This window comes from Hemiscyllium ocellatum, chromosome 7 (genome assembly GCF_020745735.1).
Source record: "Hemiscyllium ocellatum isolate sHemOce1 chromosome 7, sHemOce1.pat.X.cur, whole genome shotgun sequence".
In the NCBI taxonomy this organism is placed as follows: Eukaryota; Metazoa; Chordata; class Chondrichthyes; order Orectolobiformes; family Hemiscylliidae; genus Hemiscyllium; species Hemiscyllium ocellatum.
In genome coordinates, this window is record NC_083407.1 from 61,415,208 (window position 1) to 61,437,352 (window position 22,145).

The 22,145-nt window shown below is 40.5% G+C and overlaps 1 protein-coding gene across 1 annotated transcript in view; it reads left to right on the top strand.

Annotated features, from left to right (window-relative positions):
- Window positions 1-3,699: 3,699 nt before the first annotated feature.
- Window positions 3,700-22,145, top strand: part of LOC132817100 (kalirin-like) — a 63,412-nt gene continuing 44,966 nt past the window's right edge. Inside the window, exons 1-3 of the mRNA XM_060827257.1 lie at window positions 3,700-3,778; window positions 15,505-15,607; window positions 21,096-21,162. Of these exons, the coding sequence (XP_060683240.1) occupies window positions 15,543-15,607; window positions 21,096-21,162 (132 nt within the window). The 5' untranslated portion in view covers window positions 3,700-3,778; window positions 15,505-15,542. The remainder of the gene's footprint in view (window positions 3,779-15,504; window positions 15,608-21,095; window positions 21,163-22,145) is intronic.

Consider the following 22,145-nt stretch of genomic DNA (forward strand, 5'->3'; position numbering starts at 1 on the left):
GCAAGAAATGGTTGTGTAGCTGACAACATAGGAAAGTGCAGATAAGAACATAAGAACTAGGAGCAGGAGTAGGCAATCCAGCCTCTTGAGCCTGCTCCGCCATTCAGTAAGTTCATGGTTGATCTTTTTGTATAAGTCAGCCCAAGCCCACAGCAATATGACTGACTTTGTGGAATGGCCTAGCAAACCTTTCCGTTTCAAGGGCAATTAAGCATGGGCAACAAATGTTGACCTTGTCACTGACACCCACATACCCCGAAAAAAAATTCAATTAATTTTGGCTGCTCAATAAACACAGAATATTTTTAATACATATGAAATTTTTAAATATTGATGTTCAGGGACTTGAATGTACACACACAAGGAACAGTGATAAATAGTTTACAGCTTCAGTAAGGAAGGCAAATGGCAAGTTGGCATTTATTAATGGGATTTGAGCACCAAAAACAGAAGGGTCCCTTGACCCAAAACGTTAAGTCTGATTTCTCTTCACAGATGCTGCCAGACCGGCTGCGTTTTTCCAGCAATTTATGTTTTTCGTACCCCAAAAATTGAAGTATTGCTAAAACTGTGTTGATAACATTGTGAGATTAGTGGGAGCCGTATGCTCAGTTTTGGTCTCCATCTCTAAGGAAAGATATATTTGCCTTAGAGACAAGACTGTAAAGACTGGTTTTAATTTGCACGAGGAACGCAATTTTGAATTCTTCTTAGTAATCACTCAGTTCAGAGAAGTGTGAAGTTTGGTAAAAAGAGAAACCTGCTGGTGGTAATGTAAGTAAGAAAGGAGCAATATTGTGAGGATTTCATGGATGAAAGGGCAGCTTGGAATAAAAGAGGGCACAGCACATACAGACTACAAAAGTAATCCTGTTCCTTAGGGCCCCACCAAGGGAAGACCTTTTAAACTTACCATAGCGAAAGATCACTTTAATTTGATTATTAATTGAGAGAAAAGTATTCTAAAGGTTTACTCATACTGATTAATTATGAGACCCATTCCAATAAAAATACATTTCACAAGTTTTATGGAATTTATTACATTTGTCATAACAAACATAAAATTCATACTTAATAAAAGAAATGGTGTTTAGTTGATCCACGTCAGAACACTAGTTGACTGGGGACCAATCTCTTGATCTGTTCTGTTGACTGACACTTTCCTTCAGTCTCCAGGCTTCCTTTCTTGTGCTCCAAACAACCAAGAATAATGATTTGGTAGCCCCTGCTACCTACTTGGCTAGAGTCGAAAAAAACTGCTGGAATCCAGGAAAACAAGCTGGAGGCTGGAAGAACACAGCAAGCCAAGCAACATCAGGAAGTAGAGAAGTCAGTGTTTTGGGTGTAACCCTTCTTCAGGACTAGGGGTGGGTGTGGGGAGAGTTGCAGATAAAGAGAGTGGCAGGGGTAGGGTGGTGAAGTGGGGATAAGTGAAGACAGGTAGAGAATACAACCTAGTTGGTCAGTGGGAGGATGAATCCAGTTGATGGCTGAGAGGAATGGAATGAAGGAGGAGGGGCTGGGAAGGAAACCAAGTGATGGGAAGGGTGGTTATTTGAAATTGGAGAACTCAATGTTGAGTGGTCCGGGCTGTAGGCTGCCCAGGTTGAAGATAAGGTGTTGTTCCTCCAATTTGCAGTCTGATCCATTCTGGCAATGAGGAGACCAAGGATGGTGATGTTGGAAAGGGAGTGGGAAGGAGAATTAAAATGGACAGTGACTGGGTGGTCTGGTCGGCCTGCTGGAATGCTCAGTGAAACGTTTGTGTCGGAAAGGGAGTGGGAAGAGGAATTAATTATTTCAACATTTTGTTCTTCAATTTCAAATAACCTCCCTGCCCACCACTGACTCCCTCCCAGACCCTCCCCTTCCCTTTCATTCCTCCCATCAACCAACCAGGTCATACCCTCTACCTGTGTTCACCTATCCCCACCTCACCACCCTGAACCCACACCCCCCCCACCCCTTTATATGCCACTCCCCTAACATCCATCCCAGTTCCAAAATGTTGACTTCTCCACCTCCTGATGCTGCCTGGCTTGCTGTATTCTTCCAGCCTCCTGCTTGTCTACCCTGCTAGCTACTAGCCTCTGCACATGATCAGAGACATCCTAAACTCTAATTACTTATTAATGCACCAACAGTTCATGGTTAATTTTGCATTGGCTCATCAGTCTTTGCACAATATCTGAGTGGTTTCTTTAAAAGTAATGATACTTCCGGTGACATCACTTCCTGTTGACTTTTGATTCATTCCTTGATATGTCCTCACTTTGTGAGATCTTCCATTTTGTAAATTTTAAGGTGTGTCTCTCTTATTTTAACAACAGATCTTTACCAAGATAAGGAGGCACAAGTAGAACAATGTTTGTTTGCTTAGAGTACATAATGTCACCTTCTAATAAATTAATACTATTCACATATCCCAATTGATACATTTAAGCATTAATCAAAATATATCAATATCCTTGAATAAAAACAAACACGTGTGACTCCCCAACAAATGGTCTTTTAAAATTAATTCATGGGGTGTGAATGTTGCTTGATAAGCCAACATTTATTGCTAATCCATAATCATCAAGATGGCTATTAAGAGATCACTACAGTGCCTTGATTCTGGAGTCACTTATGACCAAGACCAGTAAGAATGGTAAACTTGCTTCCTAAAGGACATGGTTTTCCCAAAAATCAACATGATTATCATTAGACTAGCTTTTTATTCCAGATTTTTTAAAATTGAGTTCAAATGTCATTGTCTACCATGGTGCAATTCAATCCCTTTCCCCATTGCCTGGGGCTCTAAATTACTAGTCCAGCAATATTACCACCCAACTAACAGCTCACCTAAAACAAATTAAAGCTCAAAATAACCATACAATCTAATATATGAAGGCCTATTGCATAGTTTGAGTTACAAAACTAAAGCATTTTAAAACATTACTGTGTCTTTTGATGAAAATTGCTTTACGTAAAGCTTTTTCACACTTTACGTTAGCTTGAGCCATAAGAAACAACAGAAAACTATGACTTTACTTTTAATATGGTTATATAAGCTTAGACACAGTGCTTTACAACTAACTACAAGTAAAAAAATACAATTTAGTTCCTCATTTGCTTAATGAAGTCAGAATTATTTATTATTGAAAAATAACTTACAACAGTGAGCCATGAAAAATTTATCTGTTAAGCTTAGAAGCCATTTAAAATCTAATGACTATTCTAAATACAGTACATCACAGCCTTTTGATTTTAAATTAATAGTGAGGCTATCACCAGAGACCAACAGAAATTTAGACCATGGTATTATAATCACAGATCAATCAGAATGGAAGGAAGAATTGACCTAATTTTTTTACTGCTCCCTCTGATCCATTCCCTATGGCCTGGGAAAATAAAGATCCCTCTCTCTGAAGATTTGATTTTAATCTTCCTTTATGTTATTTGCAGCTACTGAAAACAGTTGAGGCTTTATTCAGAATACTATTGCATTATGTAACTTGTTGATGTAAATATGGATCGTATGAATGTTCATTGTAGTTGATACAATGTTTACCCTTGTACGAAACATGTAAAATATATGCAAACTATTATACTTTTTATTATTAATAAACAAATTATTAATATTTACTATGGAAATTTCACAAAAGCAACACACATAATTATACATATTCCTCCCATTCCCTCTGTGGAAACAAATTAATTTGCTGCTGCTGTCATTCTCTGCAGTTTGAATTTCGACTAGATGAGTCAACTGTGCTTGGGTTTTCAAACTATCTTGGTAAGGTTTTACCCCAAGTGTTGAACTGAAAATGTTTCCTTGTCTTATGTTTGTAAAATTTGCCTGGATATGTTTAGCTCATTGTTCTCTAAGTATTTCTTATTTTTCAATAACCGCCAGTGGTTACTTTATGAAAAGTTGTCTGTGATCTATTATAAATCAAATTTCACTCTGTGACTTCAGTCTGCTCTCCATTTGCTAACGTTGTTCTAAATGGACTCTTAAACCTGTTAAAATAAATATTTGGTTATTTGCTTGCTTTAGCTCAGGAAAAAGAATGTAGGAATGAAGCTTAACAAACATGTATTTTTAATTCTAAAGCTGTGAATCAATAGTTGTTTCATGGTATTGTCTTGGAGAAAGTTGGAAAGTGCACCAGTTGTGTACTGCACTAGGACCACAATCTCAGTGCCAAACTGTGGTCTTGGGTCATGATTTCTATATGCTACATATGGACCAGATACATACAGGCAAGTGTTTTATCAGACACTAGGGCTGGAATTTTACAGCTCCACACCACACCACCAAACCACACACACACACAGGGATAGGTTAGTTGGTGGCAGGGGCCTGTAAAATTTACTGGGTGCCAGTCCCACAATATAATTGATATATTCCACTGCAGTTTTACAGGTGGAAACTTTCCCATTGTGAGATTCGTAAGTGAGAGAGACCTACATCAAGTGCCACTTCTGTGGCTAGTGGCCAGGCAAAGTTTGGCCTGGGAGGGGGCAGTGCATGTGATGCTGATCACCAGGACCTAAACCTCTACGGTGGCACAGATTCATTGGTTGAGTATCCTGTCATTCTAGATGGCAATGCCCAAACCTATTATCAGTTAATAAGCACGTGCCAGTCTGTGTACATCCTCTTTGCTTTTTTGTGCATTTGTCAATTTTTTTTAAACTGACTAATGTATTGCATTGAGATTGTGTTTTTTTTTGCTTAGTTGTTGGTATGTTTTGTTCATGTCTTTTTTTCAAATTTGTGTTGTTATGATTGTGGTGAGAAGACTGTGTTGGCAATCAAGGATGTTATTCCACAAGTTTACAATATATATTGGTGACTTGGAGGAAGAAAGCAAATGTACCATAGACAAATTTGCAGATGATACAAAAGTAAATGGGAATACAGGTTTCAAGAGGGATAAAGTTTCTAGAGAGATATTGATAGGTTAAATAAGTGGGCAAGAGATTGGCAATTGTAGCATAATGTGGGGAATGTGAAGTTGTTCATTTTGGAAGGTTGAATAAAAGAACAGAGTGTTATTTAAATGGAGAAAACTGCAGAAAGCTGCAATTACTTGGAGTTACTTGTACATGAAATACAGAGAGGTAACACACATGTGCATCAGGTAATCAGGAAGGCTAATGGAATTTTAGCCCATACTTCAAAGAGGTTCACAGTCCGAGAATAGGGAGGTCTCAAGGCAACCATACAAGATACCACATCAGGCATATTATGAGCAGTTTTGGTTCCCTTATTTAAGGAAATATATTATTTTATTTGAGGCAGTTCAGAGAAGTTTCACTACAATCATCCCTGATATGGAGGGATTGTCTTAAGAGCAAAGGCTACACAGACAGAGACTTTACTCATTGGAGTTTAGAAAAATTACAGGTAATCTCATTGAAACGTATAACATTGAAACATTGAAAGGATTCTTAATGTGCTTGACAGGGTAAATGCTGAGAGGATAATCCCCATCATGGGAGAGTCTAGGACTACAGACCATATTCCCAGAATAAAAGGGCACCAATGTAAATTAAGACGAGGATCAATTTCTTCTGTCATAGGGTTGTGAGTCTTTGGAACGCCTTGCCACAGGGAGCTGTAAGAACAGAGTTCTTTTGTATATTTAAGGCTGAGATAGATGGATTCTTGATCAGTAGAACAATCAAGGTTATGTGGAAAGGGCCGTAGAGAATTGAGAGATCAGCCATGATCCTATAAAGTGGTGGAGCAGGCTTGAACAGCCAAACAACTTGCTCCGTTCCTAGTTGTTATGGTCGTAAGCTGCAACAAAAGTTTTGATTAATCACCAAAGTAGTCAATTTATTTATCTTTATGACTGTCCAGAACAAAAGAAACTATCTTTTAAAAGCTCAAAATATTATTTGTTACAAACAAATGTATACTACCACTAAATGAAGTGGTTAACAATTAGGCTACTATACAGACTATACAACTATATCTACATCATCACAAACATGTACAGTCAAGCAACAGTCAAGATAATGCAACTTTGCAAGATGATTTGGTTTTTAAGATAAAGCAAATGGGAAACTACCCCAGTGGGGCCAGCAGTCTAAACTCAAGGGATACTGAAAGGGAAATCATCTCACAGTCTAGATGACGTACTGTCATTGAGATTGCAATGATGACAGCCACAGAATCAATGGGATATCTTTAATCAGACTTAATCTTACTAAAGAATTGGTAAGACTTAGGTCTTCGATTTATAAGTTCAGCTTCCAGAGTATCAAAGCAAGTTAAGTGTAAGACTTTCCAACGTTCCCAGATGATATTTTACTGAGAGATCTGTGCAGCTTGGTCTGCTCAAGGGTAAGAGAGAGGAATCTTTCTTTTCTTGCTGTCAACTTCCTGATTTGTTGCTTCAACTGACCCACCTATGTGTGCACTAAAACAAACTTTAGTGCAGATATTGTTGCTAGGCAATCGTCAGTACAGGGCCCCATCTTTACAAGCCAAGTTTGTCAAGCAATTAAAGCCACAAAACTCAACTCTTAAAATCTTGCTTTGTCCGTTTTCCAAACATCATTTGACCTCCAACCAAAGCTGCAGGTGGTAGCTTGCCCTCATTAAAGTTTGACTTCAATAACCATTGCAAACACTGCACCCAAAAATCACATGTCCTTTTAAAGCCCTTTCAAAATTTCCAAACTGTCCAGTTTTTCATATGTACTCCCAACTTGTTCAGCATTTCCCAGATAAATTTCCCAGTTATGCAAGTGTGTCACCCTATGAATAACTTTGTGACACCATAGCCATGATGAAATCTACACCCATTGGAAGGTGATGGTGGTAGGGCAACAACATCATGCAAAACATCAGGAGAACAAACAATGTGAAGCATTTAGAGAAAGGTATTTGTACTTTGTGCCTTTATGATTTACCATAGTCACATAGCCTGTGCTGTAACTTGTGTTCATGGTAGCTTGAGAAGCCATTAAAACACACTATATGAAGCATCGAGTGTGAAGCTGAAATTGTGTGGATTTTCAGATCTATAAGAGAGCCAGCTACAGAAAAAATGTATTGGCATTGCAGTCTGCAACTTCTATGAACTCAGCAAATGGGAATGGTTATAAATTTTCCAGTCTCTGTTATTGTAGAAATTATAAGATAATATAAAACAGATTTAAATTCTTTCAATCTCATTGGTGAAATTATGAAGTAGCAATGAAATTAATTAAAAAGCCTGAACAAATAACATTAGCAGCTCAGCAATCAGTGTCAGTAAAAGAATGCTGCAAACTGTATTGCAACCTTGAGTTCACAGAGGAACTGAAAAGCCAGACTGGAGAAGGCTTGAAGACGTATAAGTTAAACTTTGAACATTCTGCTAAACTAACTTACAAATATTTCATGTTCAACATCAACTTGAGGGGTGAGGGGGAATATTGACCAGTATATAATAACAATGATACCATTAGCTGAATCCTGTGAGTTTAGAAATATTTAAAGATAATCTCACTAGAGAAGACCATTTTAGGCATAAGAAATATCATCATGTGAGCACACCTACTGGGCATTTAATTTTACACTAAGGAAAGATATTGACACATATAGATACTCTTTGACAGTCAGTCATAAGCTAGAGAGTATTAACTGGAGAGCAGATACAGCTTTGATGAATAGGTGAGAGGAGACACCAAGTCAGACTGTTAGTTGTGCCCAGAAGATCAGGGCTGACAAGGAAACAAGCAGTCAGCATCACCTCGAGGAGTAAGGTTAGAAAAGGATTCCAAGACATCCAGTCAGAGCTAGAATCTTTAGGGCTGACTGTTGAGTAGCTTCCTATCTCCAGTTTAAAATAATTGGTCTGAAAGTGAGCTCACAGGATGGCAGGACAGCTTGGCTGTGGTGAATGCCTGTCCTCTGCCATGTGGGGATTTGTAGACACATCGTATGGCCTAGACAATCATGTGCAAACCTACCCTCAGCCTCAAAACCTTAAGCTTGGGATTTTGGAATATGAGTGGCAGATGGAGTCACTGTGGTGCATCTGCGAAACTGAAAACTAACTCGGACATTTAATAAGATGATTCCACCGCACATTAAGACCAGGCAGACAGATAGAAACTGAATTGATGCGAGGCAGTCTAGAAAGGAAGTGAGTGCAGGAGTCCTCTGAGTCTATCTCCTCCCCACTTAATGAGTTTTCCATTTTGGATACTCGTGACGGTGATGGTACATCAGTAAAATATAACGAGATCCATGCTTTTGGCACCACACGCAACTCAGCTGTACAGGGAAGAAGAAGAGTGGAAGGGAAATTATGACTGGCAATTCAATTGTTGTGGAAAAGATGGGATTTTTGTGCTGTACGTATTACTCCAGGATGGTATGTCACCTCCCTGGTGGCATAACCAAGGATCTCACAAAGTGGCTGTGAGGCATTCTTTTAAGGGAAGGAGATGGCCTAGTGGTATTAACATGAAACAATTAATTCAGAGACCTGGGTAGTGATCTGGGGACTCAGGTTCAAATCCCACCATGGCAGATGATGGAGTTTGGATTCAATGAAAAATCTGTAATTAAGAGTGTAATGATGACCACAAAATTGATGCTGATTGTCGAAAACTCCATTTGGTTTACTAATATAAGGAAATCTACTATCTTTACCTGATCTGCCCTACATGTGATATATCAACGTTGTTTACACTTAACTGCTTTCTGAGTAATTAGGAATGATAATAAATGATGGCCTAGCCAGCGATGCTATATCTTATGAATGAATAAAATAAAAGGATAAACAACCAGATGCCAGTGTCCACATTGGTATCAATGATGTAAGTAGAAAGAGAAATAAGATCCCAAAATTTGAATTTGGGGGCCAGGTACAGATGCATAATCCTTTATCAATGTGACCTGCTGGTTTTCGAAATTCAGAAATTTTTGAATTTCAGAATAAGTGGCAGTTCGATGGTAAATTTTTTTAAAAGTCTTTCCGTAGAACAGACTTACTGTGAGTAAAACAGCCCTGAAATAAAATTGAGGCCTGGCAGTGCTGGGCAAGGCCCCACACGTCACATCTGAGTGACACACATCGAATGGGTTAACTGATGGAAGCCAAACAACTTTGTCAATGAGAAAAAAAACCTTCACAAAAATATCTTCCGACTTTGGCGCTTTTTCGGGATTTCGGATAAAGGGTTGTCTACCTGTGATAGTCTGAAAGCAGTGCCTCAAAGGCAGTAATCTCAGGATTGCTCTCTGAACCACATGAAGGTTAGTATAGAAATAGGAACATTGAATGAATGGACACATAGCTTGAACAATTAAATAAAAACAGAAATTTCTGGAGAAATGCAGTAGATGTGGAATGAAATCAGAGTTAATGTTTTGAATCCAGTGATCTTTCATCAGAACTATAGTAGCTAGGAAAGAGTGGTATGTATGCTGAAGGCAGGTTGTGGGGTGTTGGGAGGGTACGCGGGAAGGGAGTAAGAGGATAGATAGAGACAGAACCCAGAGGGAGTGAAAGACAAGTAATAAAGGGATGGATAATGGTAAGCCAGGGAAGGAGAAAAACTGAAAATGGGACAATGATAGGAAAAAATGCATTGTGCTGAAAGATGGGTAAAGGACATGGGACAAGATGTTCAGGCCCTAAAGTTATTCAACTTGATATTAATTCCTGAAGATTGCATGGTCCCCAAGTGGAAAATGAGGTGTTGTTCTTCCAGCTGGCACTGAGCTTCGCTGCAATACTGCAACAAGCCTGAGACAGAAATGTTGGCCAGAGAACACGGTAGTGTATTGAAGTGTCAGGATCTTTTTTGCAGTCAGAATGTAGGTGTTCTGCAAAATGATCACCCAGCCTGTGTTTCATTTCCCAAGGCAGAGGACACCACATGGTGAACAGTGAATATAGTAGGCTAGATTGAGTAAGTGAAGTAAAATTCTTGCTTCACCTGAAGGGTGTGTCTGGGACCTTGAATAGTGAGGAGGAAGGAATTAAATGGGCAGATGTTTCACCTTCCACAGTTGCATAGGAAGATAACATTGAACTGTGGGCTTCTTTGGGAGTGCAGCAGGAGTGGACTAGGATGATCCGAAGGGAACAGTCCCTGCAGAAAGCTGGCAAGAGAGGGGAATATATGCCTGGTGATTGCATCTTGCTGGGAGTGGTGGTAATGGCAGTTAATGATTCTTTGGATGTAGAGGCTGGTGGGTGGGTAAGTGAAGACCAGATGAACCATATCATTGTGGTGGGTGGGACGAGAAGGGGTTGGGCAGATGTTTGAGAAATAGTCATACACGGCTGAGGCTCCCCCATATTGGTGAGGAATCCTCAGTTGAGGAACAAAATGGACATTCCACAGGTCCCCTTGTAAAAGTTGACATAATCAGAACAGATGTGACAGTGATGGAGAAACTGTGAGAATGGGATGGGATTCTTACAGGAAGCAGAGTGTGAGGACATATAGTCAAGGTAACCATAGAGTTAGTTGATTTGTAACTGGTATCAGTGGCCAGTCCTTTCCCAGAAATGAAAACAGATAAACATTTTTTTCTTGTTCAGAACAAGAGTAGCAGCACTGATGATATCATGGATGTATCAGAGGAAGACATCCCAATTTAGAACAGAGCAAAATGGAAACAATTGTAGTCTTTTCCACATACAGTGAGCCTTTATTATTTCTGGAAATCACTTGTGTGCAAATCCAGTAAGCATAGGAGCAAGCCTAAAACTTTCACTGTCTAGGATCACAATAAACTAATGTTACTGGTTTGGTGTTATGCTGCTATCTCTTTTCCTACTTCAGAACTTCACGTGAATTATTGCATATCCAGACCTAGTGATGGAGACAGCTCTAGCATTCTGGCAACCCATATATTCATCCTCCCTTTGAAGAATTTGTTTTATTTTGAAGTAAACAAGGGAAAATAATTACAAATTCCCTCAGCAAGCCTTACCATTACTTGTTTGGCCCCTTTGAGGCATTAATAATTATTTTCCTGTTACAAAGCAATAATAACATCCTGCTTTGACCATGTCACAGATTCATCCAATCTGCATTTAAAAGTAATTTCTCACAGTCAAACTTGTACTCACCTCCTAACTCTAACTTTAAAAATACAATTGAGTTTTATTGCAGTGTGTTTTAATAGTTTCTGAAACTAAAGTGAAAATAAATTTACAGCAGATATCCCGATGACAAGTCAAAAGTGAACAAAACTGTAAATGAATTTCTTCAAACATTCCCTATTTAATAAAAGAAAAGCTTTGTATATCTTATCATTTGGAGCTATAAGCCACTCAATATATGAATAACAAGTACCATCATTCACAATGAAACTGCATTAATTCAAGCTGTTGTTATCTGGCGTACTGGCCTCTACATTGTATAGGCAGAGTGCCAGCTTTTCCTATCTCTCCTTTGGCCATGGCTCCATCAAGCATCAAGCTACTGTATACATGATGGCCACTAATCTCATTGTATCTGGTGATCTCCCCCTTACCGCCACCAAGCTCATTGTCCTCCTACTCTGTACAGTCCACTTCTATCTTCTTTGCTAAATCCGTAAACAGGACTGCCCAGACAGACCCATTGTTTCTGCTGCTCCTGCCCCACAGAACTATCTATCTCTTCATACCTCGATTCAACACTTTTTCCTCATCCTGGCCCTCCCTTCTTACATCCGTGATTCTTCTAACATGTTACATCCCTTGCAGAATTTCCAGTTCGTGGGCTCCAACTGTCTCCTCTTTACCGTGGACGTGCAATCCCCTTATACATCCATCCCCCATCAGGATGGTCTCAGGGCTCTATACGTCTTCCAGGAAAAGTGGCCTGAACTGTCCCCCATCCACTACTACCCTCCTCTGCCTTGTCGAGCTCGTTCTCATTCTGAACAGCTTCTCCTTTTACTCCTCCTACTTTCTTCAGGTCAAAGGTGTGGCTATGGGTACCCACATGGGCCTCAGCTATGCCTGTCATTTTGTGGGGTATGTAGAACATCCCTTGTTCCAATCTTACTTGGTTCCCTCCCCACAACTCTGGAACCGTTAATCTATTGTTGCTGCTCTCCCAACAGGATGGACTGTGATCAGATAGCTATCCTGATTGTGAGCCAAGGCACTGATCTATGTGTGAACTATACAGTGACTTACAATGACCCCCAATACATCCCTTAACTGAATTAAGGACAAGTCCATACGCAGTTTCCAACACGTCCATTTGCATGTGCAATGTATTTGCTGTGCAAGCAGCTGTCAGTATTACATAGCCATGTTAGTGGAGAAAGTGAGGACTGCAGATGCTGGAGATCAGAGCTGAAAATGTGTTGCTGGAAAAGTGCAGCAGGTCAGGCAGCATCCAAAGAACAGGAGAATCGACATTTCGGGCATGAGCCCTTCTTCCTGAAGAAGGGCTCATGCCCGAAACGTCGATTCTCCTGCTCTTTGGATGCTGCCTGACCTGCTGCGCTTTTCCAGCAACACATAGCCATGTTAGTGTAATGTACAAGGAGATGCCCCCCACCCCCCCACAACCCTGAACAGTTTCCTACTAACAAGCATGACAGCAGTCTGCCTAACTGCCTGCACGTAGGAGCACCTCTGTACGCCTTTGGCTCTCACAGAAGTGCTATTATACTAGCAGGCATTGTATGGCATGGCAAGACAAGGAGTGAATGCTGCCAGCCTGCAGGCAGGTGCTAAGTGAGTGAGTGCCAAGAGACCTGCCCTGAGATGCAGCCTGAGTATTCTGCCCCTGTGTGCAAAGTACCCCTGCTGTAGCTTTTCAATGCTGGTATGATTTGCAATGCAAGTAAAACCATATGATATAGAAGCAGATTAAGCTATTTGGCCCTCTGACACTGCTCTGCCATTTGATCATGGCTGATATGTTTCTCAACCCCATTCTCCTGCCTCCTCATAACCCTTGATCCCCTTAGTGATCCATATCCTATCTATCTCTATCTTAAAGACATTCAGTAACTTGGCTATATTTAAGACCAAGATGGGCAGATTCCTAATTATTTGTGTTTCCTCAGTGTCCTGCAAGTATATCTGAGGTACACCTGTGGATCATGACAGGTTGAGAAATATTGAATGCTAATGACCGTCCAAGAGGGATGCATGTGACTGGTGTCCATGGATTATGACCTGAAATTTTGTTTGTTGTTGAGCAACATGGAGGCTCCTCACAGCCAATAGCAAACTGAAGTTGCCAGATACCTGCTCTGATCTCCACATCAGGAGAGCTTATTGTTGAATGTGTTTGGTGCCTTTAGACAGATAAAAGGTTGAATATTACTGAGATGAACTGGGTCATTAACAAGTCATTTAACAAGCTATAATCCCCTTTAATTGACAATCTGCCACTATCTAGCAAGAATCTCATCTTGGCAAAAGCAGAAAAGGTAGGGCAAGATGTTCCTGATGTCAAGATAGGCCTCACTAGAACTCCCATCTGATTCTACCACAAATCTCACAACATCCCAAACCATTCACACCCCTACAGAATTCCGCCCTACATCACCTTCATACTAAAAAGGGTAAACCCAATCGCTATACAAAGTCCTATGCCCAATTGGTGCTAGACTCCTCTGTGCTCTGGACTGTAATCCAGAGGCTTTGCAATGCACCAAATATTTGGTCATGTACATTCACCAACATCCATCAGCAGCTGGGCCTACCAAAATCCTCACCTAGGTTTTCTGCAGCAGAACTCAATCTGGTCAGCTGACACCTGAACTCACCTTAGCCATTTCTTTGACTACAGTGTACTTGTTGCCTTTGCAGATCAAGCTTTAGGACTATCTTTTATGCAATACGCAAATAATTTTTTTTAAAGCTCTATATAGACATAACTTATATATATCTTCTCATAAATAGCAAAAGACTTTCTTTTTCCCAGCAGTATCCTTTAAAGACACTCAACCCCAACCCCAGTGATGATCTTATCTTCACTCAGTTTTTTTACACAACTGACAAGATTGTAATCATTTCATTTGCACAGCTTTCTGCACATTCACTAGATGTGATTCTCCACCTTTCCCTGAGATGCACAGACACAAGCTAACTCACTGACATTTCTCACTGAACTCTCAGAAAAATGAACTCAAAGCTTTTCCCACATACCTACACTCTGTTCGCTAAACATCAACTGCTGGTATTTGTCTTTTTTTTACATCAACCTGTTTCTGGCCTTTGGCCTGTTCACCTGGCTCACTCTGGAATGTGAAAGCTCAACTCCATTCAAAAAGCCAGCAATTATCTCACTAGGTTTTGTGTCTAGTAATTTAGCTTAAATCAAATAATTTCTTAGGAATGGCATTTTGACCCACTCCCAAAAAAGATGAGTTTCTGACCCTTAAAAAGTCACGTTCACAAACCTGTAAACCAAAAACCCTAGAACTTGTGTTTCCAAACAATAATATATTACAAACCGTCCCCATAATATATTACATTAATATCTGAGCTGTTTGCTGCAAGATCAATGATGGTTTTGTCTGCAACAACACTGTTTTCTTAGTCTTCCTCTATTGGTTGGATAGTTCTTTTGTATGTGAGTGTAGAAGGGCAGAGATATAAAGTTGTGGGTGAACAGAAGGAGGAAAACAAGTAGGCCTGCTTACTTTCTGCAGCTTGTACTTCAGATGCAGATATGATATGAGGGGAAAATGGAACACGAGAAGGGAGCTAGGCAAGAAGATGCTGTCACCCTTGATGGATTCAACATTCACCATGGAAGGATCTTAAAAATAGCCATTCCCAACATGGTCAGTATTGTTTCCTTAATGAGGGTTTGACAGTGCAAGTGACTTTCTCTTCCTTTGGTTAGTTCTTTCTGCCTCAGCTTGCTATGTATCTGACAAGTGATGGTCCAGTCAGCAGGCTGTTATTTGAAGATGCCTTACTTGATCTTACTGTAAGATCATTAATCTTCCTGAGGCACAACTTCAATGTTATTGGGGGAAAACCTTTTCAACAGACATAGATGGCTAATAGGTCCTACTAGCCTCTAATTGAAATACTACCAGAGGTTCTTCTGCAACCACCCATGCCACCCAAAGATGTCCTCAAAGATAGAAGTTAATGGTTCAGCTTTACATTGATTCCATCAGCACTTCTGGCACAGTCTCAGAAAACCTTGGTACTTGCTGTCTCCCATTGTCAGCCTTGTTGACTCTTGCATGCTACTGTTCTCAATTATGTCATCAATTTAATAGGTACAAACTAGCTTGAAGTGGTGCTAACAAATAGCAAAGTAAGGCCTATGCTGTTGTGTGCAGCCAATGAACAAGGTGGCTATAGCTGGTTGCATGTAAACATCATTATACGGAACAGACAATATCAAGTTTCTATGCATTATAATTGAAGAGAGTTGGGTAATAACATAACTAATCCTTCTGCCCACTTTCAGGGATCTTCAATATGGCCCACATTCAGAAATCAAAAATCTAGTTATTGCTCATTCCTAATAAAATAGGACAAATTTTTCATATGAATCTTCATTCTCTTCTAGATCCTGGAACCAGACTGCTGTATCTCCACCATTCCTCAATGAATTCTTCAGCATCACCTGGTGATCATAATGAAGAACAAGCCAAAGGACTTAAAGGCAGAAAGTAAATTAATTTTCTTTATAACGTTCTAAGTGAAATACAACAGTAAATATTAACTGAATATTAACATTGTACTGCCTAAATGCAATGAATATGTTTGGATAGATATAATTGTTTGCCATTTCAAATAACACAAAGAAAATGCAGCATACAGTATCTGATATTGAACCAAATTCAACCGTTTGTATCGAATCTTACCAAAAATTGGCTTAGTGTCATTTTTGACTCTGATCTCCAGCATCTGCAGTCCTCACTTTCTCCTTCGTGTCATTTTTGTCAATTTTCATAGAGGCTTTCTCTCTGTGAGGCCTAGTGAATTTCTCATGCAATCTTCCTGAACTCACCTCATCCTGCCATCTCATAATGGCACCTGCCTCATCAATACTTGCCTGTTTTTCCCACTCTCTGTCAGTGGAAGTGTTTGTCCCTGTTGAGATATTCCCTTATCCCTGATACTAGTGTCACCTTTAAAAGGTTGTTGTGCACCCAGTAAAGTGCTGTCAGTCTTGATCTGTCCAGCACAATTTGAGATGTTTGCCCCAGAAATAGCCAACAGGGAAAACTTGGCTCTCCGCTTTGCAGACAGGGGGAATAGATGTACCATTGGGAGCATCATCCTGTTCTCTTCCCAGGAACTTGACAGAGGACTCCACAACACCAGCTATTTCCAGCCTAGTGAGAGGTTGCCACCCAGTTAATGCAGATTCAGCTGTCTGGAGGAATGCCCAGCAGTGGACAAAGAGTGTGAATGAACTTTGAGGCACTGCCTGGCTAAGTGTCCCCCAGTCTTCTCTCTGTTACCTCACACTCATTCTTTTTCTGTTACTGTACCTACCTCCCACAAAGACTCATGTTCCATCACTGTCACTATTGTCAACATCTTCCCTCACTCACTGTCATCCACCCAAACCCTAAACCACAAACTCTACATAACAACTGAGCTATCTACTCACTAACTCAGAACACCTCACCACCTTTCCTCCACCTCCACTAACACTAACAGCTTTGACACCAGCCTTCTCTCATTCAAGCCCTCCCTTCTCTCATTCCAGGAAAAACAGCCCACAATGGGGTAGAATGAGTCAAGCCGTGTGGTGGGGTGCCCACATTTGCTTCTTCATATTTTACTCTGACCCGGATTGCACTGAGCAGCTAGCTGACCTTGCTCAAGCTCCTGGATTGATAATGACATACTGTGCCAGAATACATGTCCACTGATCCCTGTTAATCTGAATGACTAGTTGTCTGGTTTTGTACCTGCATTGAAAGTCAAGTCAAGACAGAAAAACCAAGACTCTGTTAGATCTGGTTGAGAGGACAAAATGTAAAATGTTATGGCAAGGCAGAGCAGAAATGGGCATCAAAATGAATGAGTGAGCAGCCCTGAAATGCAGCCTAGTCCAATCCATGATCTAGGTGACTGTCTAAGCTCTCACAAGTTCTTGTTGCAGTATTCTAATGAGACGTGTCAATGTGGTCCAAAGTGCAGCATTACCGTGCGAGAAACACATTGTTGGCAGATCAAGGGTGCCATGAGGGTGCAGTGAGGCTGGTATATTGCAGATGACAAGGCCTATGGATGTAAGGCGCATGCAGTTGCTGCCCATACAGTGAACCCTGAGATGTTGGTGCTAGGAGTCCAAAACTGAGGTTCAAAGGAATGGCAGCAAGCTAGCATCACAGATACCTGCTCTGACTTCCATATCGGGGATTTTCGACATCTAGTTTCAGGAAAATGGGGAAATTGCATACTTGTGAGGAGAATTAAGAAGTAATGTGGGTGATCAGATGGGTATGGTCTGGGTATCATTAACTCCACCTCTGGTCCTGGGACAAAAGGAAGACCTGCCTGTGTACCATCCTGTCCAGCAGGATCTCCAGGACCATACCCACAAAATAAGGGCACCAATATCCCCTTGGCTGCCATCTCCTGCAGGGCCAATGTCAGAAACTGGGCAAGGCAGCTCTGGATTGACAGTGCTTGTCCAGGTGCACAAAGGCCTTTTAAATATGTCAGGAATGCCAGGGAATTCCAGGATCTACATGTAAGTGGCAAGTTGTCTGGAAACCAATTGTCATAAGATGGTCTGAACATCCTATTCACCATAAAGGCTGAAATGCCAACTAATATGGCAAGTTTTGTAACATATGACAAGAACACTCACTCAAGCCTTTCAGCAAGAATCACTCCACCAACTCAACTTAGCCAAAACCTGTATGGTTCAGCCCTTAACATAAGCATTTGTAGTTGAGGAAGAAAATAGCAAGTAAGACATGGCAAGAAAGCTAACATTTAAATCAGGGTTAAGACAAAACTTAACATGGTCAAATGAAGTATAATCAAGAATGTAATTGTACAATAGCTCAACAAATCTCTGGGGCTCAGTTTGGAACAAATAGATGAGAACATTGACATTACAAACTCTGATCAAGTCAGGAACCAGTCCTAAAATCCTTACAGTGCAAGAGCAAGTCAATCGGCCCATGGAGTCCACTCTGAGCCTCTGAAGAGCATCCCATACAGACTCACCCCATCCTCCTAGCCCTGCATTTCCCATGGCTAATCCATTTAGCATACACATCCCTGTACAACATGGGCAATTTAGTATGGTGAATCCACATGGCCTGCACATCTTTGGACTGTGGGAGAAAGCCCACACACACACGGGGAGAACATACAAATTCCACACAGACAGTTGCCCAAGGGTGGAATTGAACCCAGGTCCCTGGTGCTGTGAAACAGCAGGGCTAACCACTGAGCCTTTGTGCCATTCACATTGTCCTTTAATTGGAAGTATGGACATGTAACTCCACTATTTAAGAAAAGTGCAAGGAACAATGGAATTATAGACGAGATGGTCCAACATCTGACATTGGAATTTGTTAGAAGCAGAAATGAAAGTAAAATGATAGGACACCTTTGAATGGTTCAAGCTCATCATGAACAAAACTGTGACAAATGAATTTCAATATAAGGATCTATGACAGCATTCACTTTGACCTGAAAGATGATAGGTCAGAATCCTTTCTAAACAGTAAAAAGCCAGTAGCTATGGAAGTCCAAAGAGATGTAGGGATCATGTACACAGATCATTAAAATGTCCAGGATAATACAAAAAGACTGAACAAATGGAATTCTGTCCATTACAATCTGAGGACTAGAATAACAAGGTTAGAAATTGCTTCCAACATGCCTTCCTTTGTCCAACACGTTTTCTGCACTCACCCCTTCCCTTCACTCTTATAACAACTGTAGGCTTCCCCTCATCTTCACTTCCCATTGCACCAGTCTCTGCAATCAAAGAATCATTCTCCGTCATTTCAGCCACCTCCAGCAGGATGTCACCACCAAACACATCCTTCTCTCCCTTGTCAGCATTCTGTTGGGACCACTCCCTCTGTGACACCCTGGGTCCACTCTTCAGTCACCCCCATTACCTTATCATCACCTTACCCTCATGGCACATTGCAGAGGAATGACTTTGTCCTTGTTTCTTTTTCTCCCTCATTATCCAAAGTCCCAACCTCACCTTCCCAGTGAAGCAGTGATTTATGTATAGTTCATTCAATCGAGCCCACAGTATTTGCTGCCCATTAGGCATTGTCCCTTAACAACTGCGAGATCAAATGCAGACTGGGTGATCACTTTGTGGAATGCCTCCATTCTGTCCATAGCAATGAGCCAGGCCGACAGTTGCTTGCCATGTCAATGAACCATCTTGCTCTCACACTTACATTGCTGTCTTGACCTGCTGCAGTGAAGCACAATGCAAACTGGAGGAACAGCTACCCATTTCTGCTAAGGCACTTTATAGCCTTCAGGAGTTAACATTGAGTTCAACATCTTCAGACCATTAACAAATCCCTTCACTTTTATAATACCTCCTTTCTTTCCTGCCATGCCTTTTATATGCATTTGCTCTCTGCAAAAGTAACCTATATTTTGGCATTAACGTCTACCATGAACATCTTTTCTTCATTTCTATCCCTCCTCAAATAAAATATGCGCTCCCTCTTGTCTTTTGCTCTGGGCACCATCACCATCTGTTTCACTCGTTCCTCCCAACCCTCTCTTCCTCTCCTTTCTCAACACCATAGAAAAAAAAATGTTCTTGCCTTTCAGTTCTGACAAAGACTCATACTTGTCTCAAACAGTAACTCTGTTCCTGTCTGTGCAAATGCTATCAGACCTGTTGGGTTTCACTAGCACTTTATGTTTTTATTTGGGTTGGAAACTCTGTTGCAGTTATACAAAATGCTGGTGAAACCACAGCTTTTTCTTTGATTCATGAAAGGATGTGATGTCACTGACCAGGCCAGTATTGATTACCCATTCCTAAATAAGACAGATAGTGAAATGCCTCCTTGAACCATCACTGTCCCAATACCGAAGGGGTTTATTTAGGCACATATTTATAATACAACCAAGTGGTTTGTTAGGCTTTTCCAGGTGACAGGCAAGAGTCAATAAAATTGGAAAACACAACATAGTTCTGGATACCATAGCAGAGCAAGGATATATTGACAATGGATGGATCACAGCATAAAGTTACCAGAATGATACCCAGACTCTGCACATTAACTTCCAAGAACGGGTTACACAAATTAGGATTGTGCTCCATGAATTTATAACATTCAGGAGTAACATGATGGAAGTGTTGAGGTATTAATGAGACTGATAGGTAAGATAGAGAAAAGTAATTCTTATTGATTGGAAGATATGTGATTCTGCAACAACACTCAAACAAGACAGCATGCCTTTCAGGAGTGAAATTTAAAAAGATTTTGTTGCAAAGGAAAATAACTCTCATCTATTAAATAGCAGTTCAATTAAATGTTAATTTTTAATCTGTGATTATTGATTTCTGTTAACAAAAGAATATTAATGGATATTAATGAAAGATATTGGGCATAATATTAAAGAGCTGATGGTCTCGCCCTGCTGGTTGGACAGCCTGAGAGGCATCTGCTTTATTGGAAGGCCAATTGACCCTCAAGCAAGTCAGTAAGGCCACCACAAGACCTTCCTCACACAAATATTGCCTAGTGAGAACTGCCAGCCTATCAGTGGCCAGCATCTCTTATGTTCACTGTGCCAATGGGGAGGCCATAGCTTTTGCGGGGAGAACATTCACCTGAGCTCCTGAGTCATTGGTCTCTAGAGCAATCCGGGCCACAGTAATGTGGAGGTGGGGCGCTTCATTGGGTGGGGGCTATTGGGAAATGGGTGTTGGGAGTTCAGCAACATGAGCAGGTAGTGGGATTCTGGTATCCCACCATTCTACCTAATAAAATGCCATTGCTGCCTCTACCCTCACCACCAGTTGGAGCAGAGGTCTCCACCCATGGTGTTAAATTACAGATCAGATTGATCTTATTGAACGGTGAATCAGGTTCAAGGGGATAGAGGGCATGCTCCTTGTTCTTAAGTTCCAAAGAGAATCCTTAACTATTGGTACATTTAGTTTTTTCTTCTATATCTTATTTATAGGTATGTCCTAAATGAACTTGTTCAAACAGAGAAAGTTTATGTTAAAGACTTGGGAGCTGTGGTTGAGGTAAGATGAATTGAATCTAATTAGAGTAAGTTGGAGTAAGTTTAATAATATTCATGGTGAGAGGCTCTCTCATCCAGGTGGGTGATTTGGGAGCCAACATTTTCTTAATACAGTGCATCTCTGGGGCAAGACTTCACTCACAATATTAGTCTCCTCACTGCTCACCAAATCTAACCCATTTTCCAGATTCAGAGTCATTTGAATAGATCCCACTCAAATTTGGAGAAGGCACATTAGGGAGTTTTCCCACAGGATATTAAAGTTTGCACCTGCAACTGGCTAAAAAGTTTTCTAACCTTCTTAACAGGAACCTTGGCTATTAAGAACAATGTTAATTTTAAGTTTAAATCATATTTTATATTCTGTGTGTTAAGAAAAGGCAGATATGGTTAGTCATTTTTAGAGTTTAAGTGAGAACTCAGAGCACTGATAATGAGATGTCTGGAGGTCTGTTTTATGAACATGCATTTTAATGAAGTTTAAAACAATTCAACACATCATAAAAAGGTGGAGAAAAATACTGTGCTGTTGCTTAGTGACAGAGGTCCAATGACATACAAATAAAGATATAACAATCTAGAAAAATATATTAGCCAATGTGATGTATGACAGAGAGTGACGGACTGCTGGACACTGAATATAGGGAACTCATGTAATTGCTCTCAAGTTAAAGTCACCGTGAGTTTAGTTTGCAGTTTATTTTAGGTACCTCAGATGAAGACACTAGATGAGAAGGGAAAGCATCTGATGAATGCACAGAAATTTACTGAAAGGAAACTGGTTGTAGCTGTACCAGCCTGAGTCTGAGCCTTAGTGTCAAGATGATAGAAACTCTGAAGTCTGAGTGTTTGTAAGGATATTGCTGCAATAATAGGATTAGTGCTAATTTGAACCCTTTTCTGATATCTGTAATGAGTCTTTCCAACCTTTCATTTGTCTTGTGAAACATCGTTCGCGTTTTCTTGTTTAGTAAACATTTTATT